We start from the raw sequence: 15,164 nt of genomic DNA, 5'->3' as shown, positions 1-15,164 counted from the left end.
GAGACCGAATAATTTATGAATGAGTTGCTATAAAACAGAACGTGGATTCCGACTCCGAAAAACAGACACTTCAGCTCTTCGTATAATTATCCTATTAATATATTATAATATAACTTTATTATTATTCCGTGGTTAGGCATAATTGCAAGATCGCTGTTTCTATCTGAAATGGTACTATGGCTACTATTTAATTGCCATTAACCATATAAATTTAATTCAAAAAAAACAAAAAATGTGATTATATGCTTATTAATTTAACAAATTATATTATTAAATCCGCTGGTTGCATTGAAAAATACATCGATTTGTTTGCTACTACCTTCTTCGCTATTTCCAATTTGACAGAGATTTTTTTTGTTTATAAATCAAAGATATAGAAGTGGCCAAATTAGGTGGGAACACCAGTAGGAAGGCCATCATTTACCAGAATGTTTGTTGATTGATTGAGATGTCTGAATGTTTGGGTAGTTACATGCCCATTCCTACCATTCCTATTTTTTGCAATTACATTTATACTATTACAATTTTCTTTGCAATTGCAAAATATATCCGTGGCTACCATTATACTTTGTCTCCTCCTCTTCCCTTTCTATCATTATTCGCAAATCCTCCAACGTCTAACGCTCTTCTTAAATTTATTTAGTTTTCTTGAGTCCATACGCCCAAATATATAATAATATTCACAATTTTTTTTACTATGCAAATTGTAATATACATAAGTATAATTCAATTGGATATTCCAGGTTATTTTATTACATGAAAGAATTGCATTTCTAATTTTCTAAATTTCTATTTTAGCTCCTTAATTGTTTTGCATAATACCTCATTTTTTTCAAAGAATAAATTAATATTAATCCTCTTCATTGAAATTTTCATTAAAATCTTTATTAAAATCTTCATTAAAATCTTCATTAAAATTCTCTTCATTATTTTCTTTACTATTTTCCTCATCATTAATATTATGTTGCTTTATTACCTTCCCCTTTTTGTTTTCTTTTTTCTCTTTTTACTGGTAATTTTATAGATTTGAAAATTTTTACTTGTTAAAAAAAAAAGTACAACAGTTTTATGAATTAGAAGAAGCTCCATAATCCTCCGTTTGTTTCTATTTAATTTTTTAATATGTCTCTGTTCCTGTTTTAGAAAATAAATACTTTAGGACATGAAAGTGCCAGGTGATCTACCATTTCATAAGTTTTTCCTACGACTCTCTTCCAATTACATGCTTTGCGTATACATCCATATGTCCATTCTTTTTTTCTCCACATATTTCAAAATAATCCCAGACCTGAGTCTTCTTCTAAGAAACAAACTTTCTAATTTTATTAAAATGCTCCTAAGATCTTTTGCTTCAATCATACCATATACGTGATTGTTAAATATTGATAGTAGCAGATAAAAGCATAGGTTTAATATTCCTTCAACTGACATATTAGTATATTTTCTCATTATTATTTGTTAATAAAATAATAGTCAATAATTTATTATCACTTAGAAGGCTTAAAATCTCTTTTTGATCATCCAATCGTTCGTCCTTTTAATTTGTTAAAAACGATTTCGCGCCTTTTATTCTATGAATGTTAAGAATTTTTTTTAAAAGACAATAAATTGTTACATATTGATATCAATGTTGTATCTTGAGATCTATTATAGAAATTCTATACGTATTTGAGAGTTCACATAAAACATTTCAAATTTTTTTTTGTTTTTACATATTTAAGCCAATTGTAGAACTTGCTTACGGACCATATCCCAACAGGACATTTTCCCAAATATTTAATTTTCTGTTATTATTATAATATAATCCCAACTTCTTTTTTGTGACCCACCTCTTTTTTTTTGAGTTGTATTTCAATCCATTATCCCATAAATGTTCAATCGGGTTTAAGTCAGGAGTTTAAGCAGGTTAGAAAAACTTGTTTTTATAATATCTCAAACTGATATTATATTTCGTAAAAATACTAATATAAGCTTTATAATTTTTTTTTCTCAATAAGCTTCATTTAGTTTCTTCTACTTATTTATAAGTATTATTTTGTATCTAAATTAAAAATGAAATCTTATTAAGGTGTTTCACATACTTTTCTCTTATTATTATAGCTGAAAAAGTTATCCTGATAATTCTAGAAGATTTAAATCTGTTATCTTTTTTTAGTTCTTTCTTTAAAAACTGGCCATGAATATAATAATTTTATATTTACTTTTTGGTACTTTGCATTTAGCATCAAATCTCTTTTAGATTTAAAAAATTCTTCGCATGTAAACCAATCAAATTCTCGTGCTAAGATTGGGAAATAAAATCTTCCTGATAGGAAAATTCTGGCTGTTTTTGATCCAAGAGTTAGTTTATTAATGCCTTGAAATTAAGTATACCGAAATGAAAGTAGATGCTGTATAGGTGATTTGGAGTAGAAAATTGTATCATTGTTTAAATTTTAAAAGAATTATTAACTATTATAGTGAGAATGCTTGCTTGTGGAAAAAAGTGAATTTGTAAATTTGAAAGTATATCTCAATATTCACAGTTACAATTTGCATGTATATCTTATATTGATGCATTAAATCTTGTAAAGTATTAAGGAACAAACTGATTACTGGTATTTGATGAAGCTGTCCATACTTTTCCAATATTTTTAGTAATACTTAATCATCTAGAGAATTTTACTTTGTTAATCATAATTTAATAATGTATAAAATTTAATAACTCATATAATAGATATGGGTGTAACGTTTTTCAGTTAGTTAATTTATCAAAATGGAATAATGTAATCCATTTATTAAGTCTATGAAAATAATTATTATGAAAATAAATAACAAATTTATAGAAAAATATATAAAAAGAAGATAGTTTATATTATTCACTTATTTAATTTGCCATTAACCATGAACCAATTATAATACGAGAAAAAATAAGCCTTCGATCAAGTCTAAGCTTTTTGGCACAAGAAATCAAGAACCGTTGCCTGGATTTTGTGGCAAAGCATAGTATTTTTATTTAAAATAGGCCATATTTAAATCATTTTTGTATAATCTGACAAAAATCTCCTATAAAGGAGAAAGTGAAAAACAAATCTTAACAGGCTGTGTAAATTGTGCTAAAAATATTTTTTATTATCTGAAATACCTATGCAAATAGTCAAAGTAAAAAGTAAAAGTACATAATAAATACATATATACTTATACATATTTATTTGTGGTTGACTTTATCCAAAAAATGAAATGTAAAGCTTACAATACTCTTCCTAAAGCCACTTTAAGCCACAAAATAAAAAATAAAATAAATGGAAGAAATATTGTCCTTGATTAATCAGACAAAATAATGACATCATAAACAGGCTTAGTCACTTTGAACTTGCTACTATTAGAAAAATTATGATGCGCCAAATTTTTATTTTTTCGTTTTTTAACCTTACGTAAATGTGGTTTTCTAACCAATTCTTCTTCACTAAGATAAATCATCTGATCCTGCTGCAATGGTTTGGAACTTTTAACCTCTTCACTGAAAGAATCATTATCGCTCAATACAATTAATGGATTGTTCTCAATATATAATGGAATATTATTATCATCAGAGTCTTCAATAATAATTACATTGGAAAAGCTGTTCATTTGTTGTAATGTATTCATGCTTGAAATCCTCGATTCCAAATTTTTTTCTTCAGTATTTGCATTCTTTGTTAACTTGGCTTCAGTAACGTCATTATTAAATTGCGATACAACAGATTGTGAGGTGCCAACCTTGAAATTGTCGTCCAAGATATTATCACTTTGTACTGTTGTATTTAAAATGTAGAAATTATCTTTTGCTCTTTTCTTGGATGGACATTTTTCATCAAGGTGAAAAGATCGCTTATTTGATTTTTCTACATTCGAAAACATTTTATCTAATTTTCCTTCCTCAATTAAGTTGCTTTCATCCTTATCAATTAGATCAGTTTGACAGTAGTAGTTAGAAGAGATCATATTTGACTGTACTGATTCAATTAATTCAGTCCTTTCTTTAATAAAAATATCTTCAAAGTAATCATCACGAACAATATCATTCTTTGGAGTAGACAAATTAGGAAAATCAAATCCTCGATCTATGAGACAAGAAATATCTCTATAGTGTAAATGTAATTCGGCAATGGGTTTTTTAGAAATTCTTTTCAAGTTAACAATACCAGTTTGTATATCATAATTTTGTTCATGAAATTCTTCATCAAATCCAACAAGTAAGCCTACATCTTTATTAGTCAATGTTTGATTAATATTAAAATTTGGAACTTTACAACAATGATTTACCCATTTAGCACGATAAAAATACACTGAAACGCATCCGAGACCACCAGATTTTTTTAAAGAAAATTTATTATCATTAAGTTCTTTATTGTCAATATTGGTGGTGTTATTAATGAGTTTAGAATCAGGAGATGAAGCTGACTGTGTTGTTGGAATAAATTTAAAATAATATTTTTTGTTCCTATCTTTGTTCCAAAATCCATTTTCTTTACGAAATTTTTCATCAGTAAGTTGATAATATGTAAAATCCCAATTTCCATCAACTGAGAGGTAAGCTTTTATTGGTTGATCTTTTGTCGCGTCTTCAGCTGAAAAACGTACAGAAAAACGAGTTCCATGGTTTACATTAACCGCTGCGTAATGAATCGTTCCACTATATATGTAATTTCAAAATAAAGTATTAAATAATCTTATATTTTTTTATTAAAAAAGTAAAAAAAAAAAGAATAAATAGTAAGTTACCTTTCATATTTTAGTTGAGTTATTTCATCACGAACATAGCTTGAGGATTCATGATATTCATGATTATCATCATTCAAAAGTTCCCAACATTCTTCCAAAGGAAAGCCATTCACAAGAATTTGAAGACTATATTGTTTAAATTTCATTTTGTTACCAAACAAGAAAAATTTTACGCGAAAAAAAGAGGTTATCTAGATTTTACACATCTTATATAAATAATAAATTTGTCAAAATATTTATGATACACTCTACATGTCTCACTCTTCTCATTCCATGTTTATCATATTTTACGAAATAATTCATTAAAGAACTTTAGTGACGTATCGACTCTGAAATAGCTCATTATGATATGTGTTTTTTAGTTTGATCGATCAATCTCCAACCTAGGGCTAGTGTTTTGTTTGTATCATTGGAATGAACGGAATGAACGGTAAATTACATAAGCGATATGGCACAGCAGGACAAGTGGCGAGGCAAGCGGGTACATATATCATTCTATTTAAATTATTTATCAAAATAAGGCTTTGAGGTGGTGTTTATCATACTCAACCGTCATAAGCTTATGATTTTCTCATATGAGAAAATTTTAAGGGAGATTTTTCTTTGTATATTTAAATTTTTTTTTCATTATCTTCGTTGTTAAATTTATTTGTACTCCCTGTTTAGAAATCAAAACAATACCGTTATCCGTCTGTATTATTAACGGACGGACGTTTGTGGCACAGGTAAAAACTAAACCAACGCGCTGTTTTAGTTTATACAAATTTAGAAAAACTATTGTTGTCATATGAGCCGGCGTAACGTGATCATTGTTATTTTGTTTATATAAATTGAATTTGATACAAAAAAATTTTTTTTTCCAGGAAGTACTCTCTCTGAAAATTATTCTTTTTTTTATTTTTTTTTCCTTCTAATAGAAAAAATATACATTTTTACAAAATTTTTTAAATTTTTTTTTCTTAATTATTATAAATAATGAATTATCCAAGCAATGCGATGATTAATAATCAAGAAAAAGATAGAATTGATTTTAATAATAAATTTCATGGTATTCATAATGTTTATTATTTTATCTCTTTTTTTTATATATATATATATTTTAATCAAAATCATTAATATAAGTATATTATGTATATTTTTCTATAAAAATTTAGCACAAAAGTATTATACAATACCAAAAATAAATATTTTCAAGAAATCAGAAAATAACTTAAACTTTCAAAAAAAGTCATATACACCTCAAACATCATATACACCCCAAAAGAAGAAACTCAGTTCACAAGATAATTCATTATCACAGCAGTCCATTACTGGGAACAAGAGATCCTGTGATCTTTATATCACCGATAGTAGTAGTAAATCTTCAAAAGAATTGAGATATCAAAATGATTTTAATAAAAAATCAAAAAACTCTGAAGAATCCGTTCGTGATGTATCAACACCGAATGTTGCTCCACTACCTTCAGACGATTCACGACCAGCGTCATTAAACTCACAACGAAATCTTAATTCACAACGAAATCCTAATTCGCAACGAAATTTTAACTCACAACGAAATCTTAATTCACAACGTTCGATTTCAAGTCTTCAAACCGACAGTAGTAATACTCAAATCGTTAGTAGTAATACTCAAACCGATAGTAGTAATACTAAGTTGAAGGGAAGAATTATGAATACTTCACAACATGAACGCCGATTAGAAAATCAAACTAAGGTTCAAGAAACTTCTGACTCATCTCCAGATTCTCCAGAAAACACAAAAAGTTGGTCTCGTTCTCAAACTCGAGAACAGCAACTTGAAATAATGAAGGTAAGATAGACTTCAATCATGAGACTTTTTTTTAAAAAAAAATAAATGTTAAGTTTTTTTTTTCTATTTCTATTTCATTAGTATTGGTTGGATAAATACCATAAAAAAAATAGGTTTGACCCAGTAATTTCAGATTTAACAAGTGGAAAGCCTTGGAATGAAATTGAGGGGAAATTATTATCTCGGTTTATGCCGGTTTTTAAAAGATATTTATTAGATAATGGTCTTAGTTCTCGTACATCCGAATTTTATTTCTTATTTTTTACTGCTTTACGAGATAAGCATAAAATTGCTAATAATATTTCTCCAGATGAAATTCTCGATTAAAATAGAAAGTTATTGAAAATTATTAGATGATATAAGTACAGTAGTGTTAACGACAATAGTGTATATAGAAAAAGTACTAAAATTATTATAACCAAAATGGTTCAATTTAAATTTTATATTAATGCACTAATTAAGAAAAGATGGAAAACAAAAAATTGAGTTAATGAGTATATTTCAAATATTAAAAACCTTTGTATATAAACTCATTATACTATACGATTAAATCAACTTTTATGCAAGATTATATACATCCAAAGTCCCTATATATCCATCCTATCATTCATCTTCGGTATCCTCCAAATCAATTATCATTTTTTCAATACAATAAGTTTTCTGTTTTAAAATTTGATCTTGTTCATCATCAAACTCTATATAATCGGAAGTATGATATTCGCGCCTTATATATTCTTTGTATTTCGGAGACTTCGTTGTCGCTGGGTTTTCAAGGTCCAAAATTTCTTGTCTTTCTTTTTTAACGATTTCCGTTCTCGATTCTTTCTCTATTACTTTTTCTTCCGGAACGTTAGCTATCGCTAGTCGTTTTCTTTTCCTCAATTTTCTTTGATGTTGTTTTCTCTTCCTCTTGGGTTGTTCCCTTACTTTAAAGCCGTTTTCCCTTAATCCTCCGGGTCTTTTATTCCTATTATTATCCTCGTCATCATTTTTAGAAATTTCCCCATTACGCTTATTACATTTTTCATTTATTTCTTTTTCTTCATCATCCTCCTTGTCTAGGATTTCTATGACATCCACAGACGTGGCGTCATTACTGTTTGAATTCATATTGTCATTCATTTTTTTAAAAGATTGTATTAAATTATTTAGAGATTGATTTAATTGGTGAATTCGACCACTAATCAATGAAATATCCATTTTATCAGTAGCAGATTGATTATTAGCATGCTCACTTTGTAATATTTCATTTCCATTCACTGTTGGAATTGGTTTAAACGAATTATTATTTGGCGTACATTCAGTTAAAGAATTATCATAATCTCTTATTGGCATTCCAATAGAAATTAACCAAGATTCGGAACGATAATGAATATGTAAAACAGCAATTGGATCGTTGCTTTGTTTTATCATATCAACATTAGGAATAGCTGGAATATTCGCGTCAACCATTTCATTAAATTTTGTGGTAAAATTAATTTCAGACCTAAATTTTGGTTCAATGTTCTTTGATTGACTTAGAGCATAGTAGGGTATGCTCGTCAATTTTTTTGGCACTCTTAATCCTTCATAAAAATATATGGAAACGGCTCCAATCCCTCCATATAATGGTTTCGTTCTTATGCATGAGTTGGGTGAGGATATAGATGATTGAACTTCGGAAAACTCGAAAAAATATCTTTTATTTCTCGAAAAATCCCCAAAAAAGTTTAGGATCTGAGGAGACGGTGAAGTTAATCCATGATGTATATAATCGTTCGTTCCATCTACATATATAATTGCGATTATTGGATTATCTTCACTGGCTATCTTTGCCGAGTATTTAATTTCAAATTTTTTTCCAGACTCTTTTACTACAGCATAAGTTGTGACTGGACTGTAAATATAAAAAAAAAAAGATATTAAAATAAATTCTTTTTTTCTTTTTATATATATATGTATATATTAATTAAATCTAACCTATATTTTCGCTCGTTTGCTTCTCCGTCAACAACATATGATTTCCCTGTTATGATCTTAAAGAAACAATTGAATCTTTTTATTTTACTTAAATATAAAAAATAAACTGGTTATAAACTGTCACTTACCCTCGTGTTCTTTGCCTGAAGAAAATACTCTCTTAACTGCTTCCCATCTTCTAGTATCTCAATGGAGAATCCACGAAAATACATTTTTTATTCTGTACGAAAGAAAAGTTAAAAATGTTCACCAAAGTCACCAAGAACATTTATTGTATGACACAGATGACGCGTCATAACTCTTAAGTCGCATATGACGTAAAATTCATCACATAGGCGTGCTAAATAATTGCCAATATCAATAAATCAAAATAAATCACTTTTGATAACTTTTTTTATGAAAATTCAGAAAATTTAAATCTTTCTATTTTATTATTTAAATTTTGTAGATTCAGATTCAAAATGAACAATCAACAATAATCCCACTTTGCTATTTCCATATTTCTATTTATAACGTAAAATAATTCTTCAATCCCTTCAACATTATTACTCGCAAATAATCGTAGCATCCCTTCACTTTTTTTTACTTTCTCCCAATTATTAGCAATATATTTCAATCCTATACTTTTTAAAGAACTATTATTAAATTCCCATCCCAATAAAATAAATTCATACCAATTTTCTTCATCAATCAAATCTGATAATTCATCTATAATCAACTTACTCAAATTTTCTAACATCATCATGTCCGCTAGTTTAAAAGTTTGTTTTAGTATATCAAAACCATTTATACCATATAATTTTCCTGAATAAATGTAATAAACAACGGCACGAAAAGCCATGTAGTTGGTTTCTTTAATCTGTATAGCCTCCATACTTCCTTCTTTCCATTGACCTTGTAACATGTTTTTAAAATATATTGAATTGGCTGATAAAATAATACGATGAGCTTTAATTCTTGATCCACAATCAAGTACGAATTCAATATCTGCAAACCTCTCATCTTCAAAATATTCTTCATATACCCTACTATAATTGCAATAGTCATAATCACTATCATCAAGTAACGTCATTTGGACAAATAAGCTGACTGCTTTCGACTTGTCACCTTCCGGAAAGATAGAATTTAATGAAATGAATTCTGAGAACTCCAAGCATTCATTTTTAGTTAAATCGAAATCGGTTAACTTAGAAAAAATTCTATGACTTTTGATTAAAGTTTTAAATGATGATTCACAATGTTCACAATTCTCATATTTTCCAATTCCTAAACAGATTTCCTTTCTCCTTCTCGTAATATGGTTGGATTTTTCGAATTCTGTTTGAATCGCATTAATTTGTAAAGAGATAACTTCTTTTGTTCCGCTAACTCCATTTGGAAGCAAGGATAATTCCCATAAAGTAGGACGATTACGATCCTGCTGATTATCTTGATCAAAAGATCTCTGTGGCAACAAAAATCTTTGACTAATAATACTTTTACCTCGAGGAATTTGTTTAATTAAATTTTGAAAATTTCCAACTTCCCATATAAACGTATTTGCGATTTCACTCATTTTTATTTTATTTTATTTTATTTATTCATTTATTTTGAAATGGTTTGGGAAAGAAAAGTTAAAAAAATTACGGAGAACTTAATCTGACTATAAATAGTGACGCGATAGGATTGTCGGAATTTAAATACTACATATGATAATAGATCGCAATATGTTCAATTATTGTTCAAAACTGGAAAAGATATACCGTAGTTCCAATAAAAACTTGCAGTTTCACAAAATTTCGCTTATCATGCGAACTTTTTTTCGCTCAACCCACGTTAAAAGGGATATTGTAATTATTTTATTTACGTAATAGTCTTGCCCAAATAAGTTTACATTACATATTTAAATGGATTTTAGTTGAAATTCTTATTTTTGATGAACAGTTTCAAGAATTTACGGTCCCTCCTTTAATTCAGGAATGGCAAGTTTCCTTTTTTTAATATCTTTTTAAAAAGTCAAATTCCTCTATTATAATATAATAGAAAACAACTACAGGTCCTTCATAATAATTGAAGAACGTGATGGAAAAGAATATGAAAGGTAAGAAGTCTCTTAAATAATTCAGTTTTTTTTAGACCAAGGGAATAAATATATGTATATTCTCTTATTATTAATATATATGCAGCGGTTTCTCGATCAGAAATTTTCTATTTGATTAAATATAGAAGCAGCATAATTTAGTCTTGAGAAAATTATCTGCGTTTAAAACAAAATAAAAAAAAATTATTTAATGATTATTAGAAAAAACATCTGAAAATAATTTTTTTGTAGTAGAATTATACGCATGATCACAGATATAGAAAGATTCATTCTTCAAAATATTAAACAAAAGATTATTACTGGAACGCATCTCAGAATAACAAACGTTATTTTAAATTTACGTTACGAAACTAATGGATATAAAAGATTTAGTCACGGATAGTAATAGACGATAAATAACACTAACAAGGAGGTTTAATTAAAGAACCATCTGAAACAAGATGATTTATTCGACCTTATCAAATATGATGGCCATAGCATACAAGGAGGTTTATGCAAAAGGAGGTTTTGGAGTGATTTCAGTGTATTTTTTTTATAAGAGGAAAAATATGAAGAAAAAATCGTCAATCCGCCAAAATTTACTTTAGATCATAAAACGGCAATTATAAACGATATATAACAGCTTTTGATATAGATGATGGAAGAACTGTAAGTTTAGAAATCCAATCCTTTACCTATTACAGTTCTTCATTACAGAACCACGATTTAGTTTGAATCTAATGGATTCAATTTATCAAGTTTACGCGATTCGACTTCTAAAATTGTGGAGCTTGACGTTTACAATGATGAAACGAAAATAGACGCAAAAATAGAAATGGAATTAGATACAGAAATTAAAATTGAATCGAAAAAGTGACATTTTAAAGAAATATCTGATAAGAAAAGGACGTTATAAAAACGAAGAAATCTAGATTTTTTTATTCATAGAGAATTCTTGATCACGTGTACTCGTATCATTTGTCAGGTCTCTGGCCAGGTGCCCCTAAAATAAATTTTTTTGCGTCATGTTAGGGTCATAAGATTTTCCGTTTGTCGAATGTTAACCCATTTTTTTGTTGATTTACAATCCGTATGCCTTTATTTGTACATATTTGCTTATAGTTTTTTGATATAAAAGGGCTCGATCCTTAAAGTAATTATTGTTAACAAAACTAACTAACTTATCTTGTTTGTAATACCCTGAACAACGTTAAATTTCAAAATTAATACGGTTTACTTGTACAATTTTTAAACGATATACGCGAAAATAAAAAGTTCCTTTCTTGTATTATAATAATTTTAATTTTGAATTTTGCAACACTTTTTTTCTATTTCAATTTTTGCACTTACATTTTTAACATAAATTTTTATTTTGTACCTTAGAAGTAAAAATGACCGAAAGCGAATTCAACCCAATTGCTATTTACAACAATCTAGTCAACTTGCGCATTAAGCCACAGCCTGGTGGAAAAAATGCTAATGTTGAAACCCAATTAATGTCGAACTTACGGGTCGACATGGCGTCCGTTCTTAAGGAAGTTAATCGCTATCGTGCATGTGATGCTGGAACATGCTTTTATTGTCGAGAATGGGCACTATTTATTTACAAGAAGAGTTATAACGTTAGAAACCAAGGTCAAAATGTTAATGATATTAATAGTACCGTTGAGACAGAGAACAAGAAACCGAAAGAAGCTGCATCAGAAATTTGTCAGCAATGTTATGATTTCATTAATAAATACGGAGAAAAAATCAAATTAGTTGGGTCAACTAATGAAATGGAAACTAATCTAGTTGATTCTATTGTTCAAAAAATTTTTGCATGGATTAAATTACCTAACAGTTTATATGCACCACCTAATTTATTTACCTCCGTAGAATTCGATACACCTCAACAAACAGTAGTATATTCCAAACAAGAAAATGATCTTCTTAATGCAATTGAGATTGAAAAGTCTAATTTGGTAATTCAAAAAGATTCATTTCCGCTTCTTAAACATATCAATAAGGTACAAAAATGCGACCATACCAGACCTGATTGGAAAAATCCTACCGATCTTGATCTTGATCGAAGAGTATTCAATGATAAATTACATAAGGAGGCACATAAAAATGAGGAAATATTAGCCGAAAGTTTGGGTCAGGTATGGTTGTACGTCAATAATTTTTTAACTTCTATGCTTCAATTGGAAGAAAGCCGAGATTTAATTTTTGGGAAAGGGTGCTCAACAAAACTTTCAAGTTTTTTGAAAGAATATCAGGATGAGTGTCTTCCTTTTAATGAATATTGGGCGCCAATTGCTGAAGCCTATAAAAAATCGGGTAAATCAAAGAAAGGGAATACGAATTCAGCAAATGTTGTTGATGATATAGATACGGCTTTTTGTACGTATATTAATAATGCTAGAACCGTGATTTCACTTTGGGAGGAAGGATTTGCTGAGAAGATTCTTAATAATGCAGTTCAATTTGGAGAGGAAACACAGCGATCATTAACTAGTTTAATAGTAGAAAGTAAAGAAAGAATAGTCGATGGACGTGTTCAAAAATTTCATAATAATATTTTAACAAAATGTAGTGATGCGTTAAGAACGGCGAAAGACATTAAATTATTGATATCAAAACGTGTGTCAATCTTACGTACAGAAATAACAAAAAAAAATAACGAACTTATCCAAGAACTTGAGGTACTTGAAGATTCCTATAAGAATGAATCTCAAAAAACTTTACATGGTCGATTAGAAAAGGCGAATAATAAAGAGTATCGTAAACGAATCAAAAAATTCGAGAATGCAATACAGGGATCTAGGCAACATACTATTAATTTGATCGGAAATTTATTTCCAGTTACCGAACTTACGGACATTTGTACGAGATGTTTAGAAATTTTAATGATGGAAGGAGAAATGTGGGAAGCTGTTCAATTAGGAAGGAATTACAAAAATTATGAAGCAACATCACAAAAACTTGAATCGCAAAGACAACAAATATTAAAATATTATAATGAAGGAGTTGAAAATGGACGAAATGTCTTGTCTGGTATCATTGGGCGTTTATTTTTAAAGGAAGCTCAGAGACAACAGGATGAGACATTAGCTCTAAAGAAACAAGAATCATTTCTACAATCGATGAAGCAAGAGTCTGGAAAGAAGAAAGGCCAAAGCACCACAGAATTAGTGGAACCTTCAGGTTCTACTGAAAGCTCAAAAAAGAAGAAAAATAAGAAGCGGAAGAACACGGTAGACAAAGAGATGAGCTCAGAATATAAATTAGACGCACCAAATGACACGTCAAAGCAAACAAAACAACAATTTTTAAAAGATATGATAAATGAAAATGGTCCGAATGATATTCTCATGTCCGCGAATTCGGAAACAGTAAGTACAAGTTCCCCGCAGCCTTCTTACTCGACTTCCAATAATAAACCTAAAGAAACAACCGAACGTCGATTATCGATTCCACCAGGTTTAAGTTCACCTGGAGATACATATTCACAGTCTCCTCCAAACGATCACTCGTCTTTGCAAGACGGAAACTATGATGATGCTAGTAAATTAAACCTTGATGTGTTGAATAGATCAGATTTGATTATGCTCATTCAGAATTTATCGGCTGAGAAAACTCAATTAGTGAACACACTGATTTTAATGCAACAAGAGGTAAAAGCAATGGGAGCTAGATATGCAAATCTTGTGGAGATGGCTCGGGATCGTGAATTTCAAATTGAAACACGAAAACAGCAAGAGTTGGAAGAAGCGAAGAAATATATTCAAACTTTAGAATTAAGAATATCTCATCTAGAGAAGCAGAATATTGCAGGTAATGGTAATAGCGAGTCAACAAGTCCAAAAAGCAGTTCATCTCCCGAGAGTCCTATTGGAACTAGTACTAGCCAGATTTCACAACCATCAGGATTTAATCTCTTTCCAAATAATAGAACAGGTCCAGGTCCTTTGATTGGATCTAAGAAATATTTGAATCCTTGGCGAAGTCCTACTTCAGGTTCTCGACATATGAGGTGCGGAAATTGCGGAGATCAGGGTCATGTTAGTCAAGAGTGTACAGTTGGATGTAGATATTGTGGTAATTCGGGGCATTTAAGTGAGAATTGTGATACTCCTAATTATAATTTTGTTGGTGGTAGTGGCAGTGAAGAAAATGGGATTAAGTGTTAACACCAATAGAATTGATAAAACCATTGGCTTAAACGGTTCGAACCATTTTTAAACCCATTTGTCTCATTGAAAATGTTAGATGTTACACATATGGAATAATCTATTTAAATATTTAGGGTTTAACGAAATTTTTTAGTGTTAGACCACTTGTTATTGATGTCAATATTGTATTTTTGATTATTTTGTTTTTATATTATGTGTACATTATATCTGGATTTAGTAATCCCGTAATAAATTTGTTTGAATTGTAGAGTTAGATCCTGATCACAAATTTTACCTTATGCACAAAACATAATTTATTGAAGATTTGAATGACGTTTGAGGATGTGTAGAATGATATTTCCATTAGCCGTTTAGGTAAGTGAAGTTCTCAAAGTTATTATGGGTTATAACTTACAAAAAGAATTCCGGAGGGGCC

General features: G+C 29.1%; 5 protein-coding genes across 5 annotated transcripts; 2 read left to right on the top strand and 3 right to left on the bottom strand.

Annotated features, from left to right (window-relative positions):
* Nucleotides 1–3,303: 3,303 nt before the first annotated feature.
* On the bottom strand, nt 3,304–4,889 carry OCT59_022305 (uncharacterized protein; the record flags this gene model as incomplete). Its single annotated transcript, XM_066144726.1, has 2 exons — nt 3,304–4,654; nt 4,744–4,889. 2 exons carry the CDS (start codon nt 4,887–4,889, stop codon nt 3,304–3,306), a joined length of 1,497 nt encoding a protein of 498 aa, XP_066006159.1.
* A 715-nt stretch (nt 4,890–5,604) lies between these two features.
* On the top strand, nt 5,605–7,125 carry OCT59_022304 (uncharacterized protein). Its single transcript, XM_025328501.2, has 3 exons — nt 5,605–5,791; nt 5,898–6,553; nt 6,635–7,125. Exons 1-3 carry the CDS (start codon nt 5,719–5,721, stop codon nt 6,878–6,880), a joined length of 975 nt encoding a protein of 324 aa, XP_025166378.1. The 5' UTR covers nt 5,605–5,718; the 3' UTR covers nt 6,881–7,125.
* On the bottom strand, nt 6,963–8,784 carry OCT59_022303 (uncharacterized protein). The gene is made up of 3 exons (XM_025322397.2): nt 8,641–8,784; nt 8,513–8,568; nt 6,963–8,429 (listed from the first exon to the last, which is right to left on the bottom strand). Exons 1-3 carry the CDS (start codon nt 8,722–8,724, stop codon nt 7,157–7,159), a joined length of 1,413 nt encoding a protein of 470 aa, XP_025166379.2. The 5' UTR covers nt 8,725–8,784; the 3' UTR covers nt 6,963–7,156.
* A 125-nt stretch (nt 8,785–8,909) lies between these two features.
* OCT59_022302 (uncharacterized protein) lies at nt 8,910–10,168 on the bottom strand. Its single transcript, XM_025322398.2, has one exon. It carries the CDS (start codon nt 10,065–10,067, stop codon nt 8,982–8,984), a length of 1,086 nt encoding a protein of 361 aa, XP_025166380.1. The 5' UTR covers nt 10,068–10,168; the 3' UTR covers nt 8,910–8,981.
* A 1,626-nt stretch (nt 10,169–11,794) lies between these two features.
* OCT59_022301 (uncharacterized protein) lies at nt 11,795–15,030 on the top strand. The gene has a single exon (XM_025322399.2). It carries the CDS (start codon nt 11,963–11,965, stop codon nt 14,744–14,746), a length of 2,784 nt encoding a protein of 927 aa, XP_025166381.1. The 5' UTR covers nt 11,795–11,962; the 3' UTR covers nt 14,747–15,030.
* The last annotated feature ends 134 nt before the right edge of the window (nt 15,031–15,164 follow it).

This window comes from Rhizophagus irregularis, chromosome 31, assembly GCF_026210795.1.
Source record: "Rhizophagus irregularis chromosome 31, complete sequence".
Classification (NCBI taxonomy): Eukaryota; Fungi; Glomeromycota; class Glomeromycetes; order Glomerales; family Glomeraceae; genus Rhizophagus; species Rhizophagus irregularis.
This window is presented reverse-complemented; position numbering and strand designations above follow the sequence as displayed.

Bases quoted from the DNA above. Each gene is read 5' to 3' on its own strand.
- OCT59_022301 (XM_025322399.2), top strand. From the start codon at position 11,963: ATGACCGAAAGCGAATTCAACCCAATTGCTATTTACAACAATCTAGTC.
- OCT59_022303 (XM_025322397.2), bottom strand. From the start codon at position 8,724: ATGTATTTTCGTGGATTCTCCATTGAGATACTAGAAGATGGGAAGCAG. The intron at 8,569-8,640 runs GTAAGTGACAGT...TGTTTCTTTAAG, and splicing joins TTCAGGCAAAGAACACGAGG to ATCATAACAGGGAAATCATA. The intron at 8,430-8,512 runs GTTAGATTTAAT...TTATATTTACAG, and splicing joins GCAAACGAGCGAAAATATAG to TCCAGTCACAACTTATGCTG.
- OCT59_022304 (XM_025328501.2), top strand. From the start codon at position 5,719: ATGAATTATCCAAGCAATGCGATGATTAATAATCAAGAAAAAGATAGA. The intron at 5,792-5,897 runs GTATTCATAATG...ATAAAAATTTAG, and splicing joins TTTTAATAATAAATTTCATG to CACAAAAGTATTATACAATA. The intron at 6,554-6,634 runs GTAAGATAGACT...CTATTTCATTAG, and splicing joins AGCAACTTGAAATAATGAAG to TATTGGTTGGATAAATACCA.
- OCT59_022302 (XM_025322398.2), bottom strand. From the start codon at position 10,067: ATGAGTGAAATCGCAAATACGTTTATATGGGAAGTTGGAAATTTTCAA.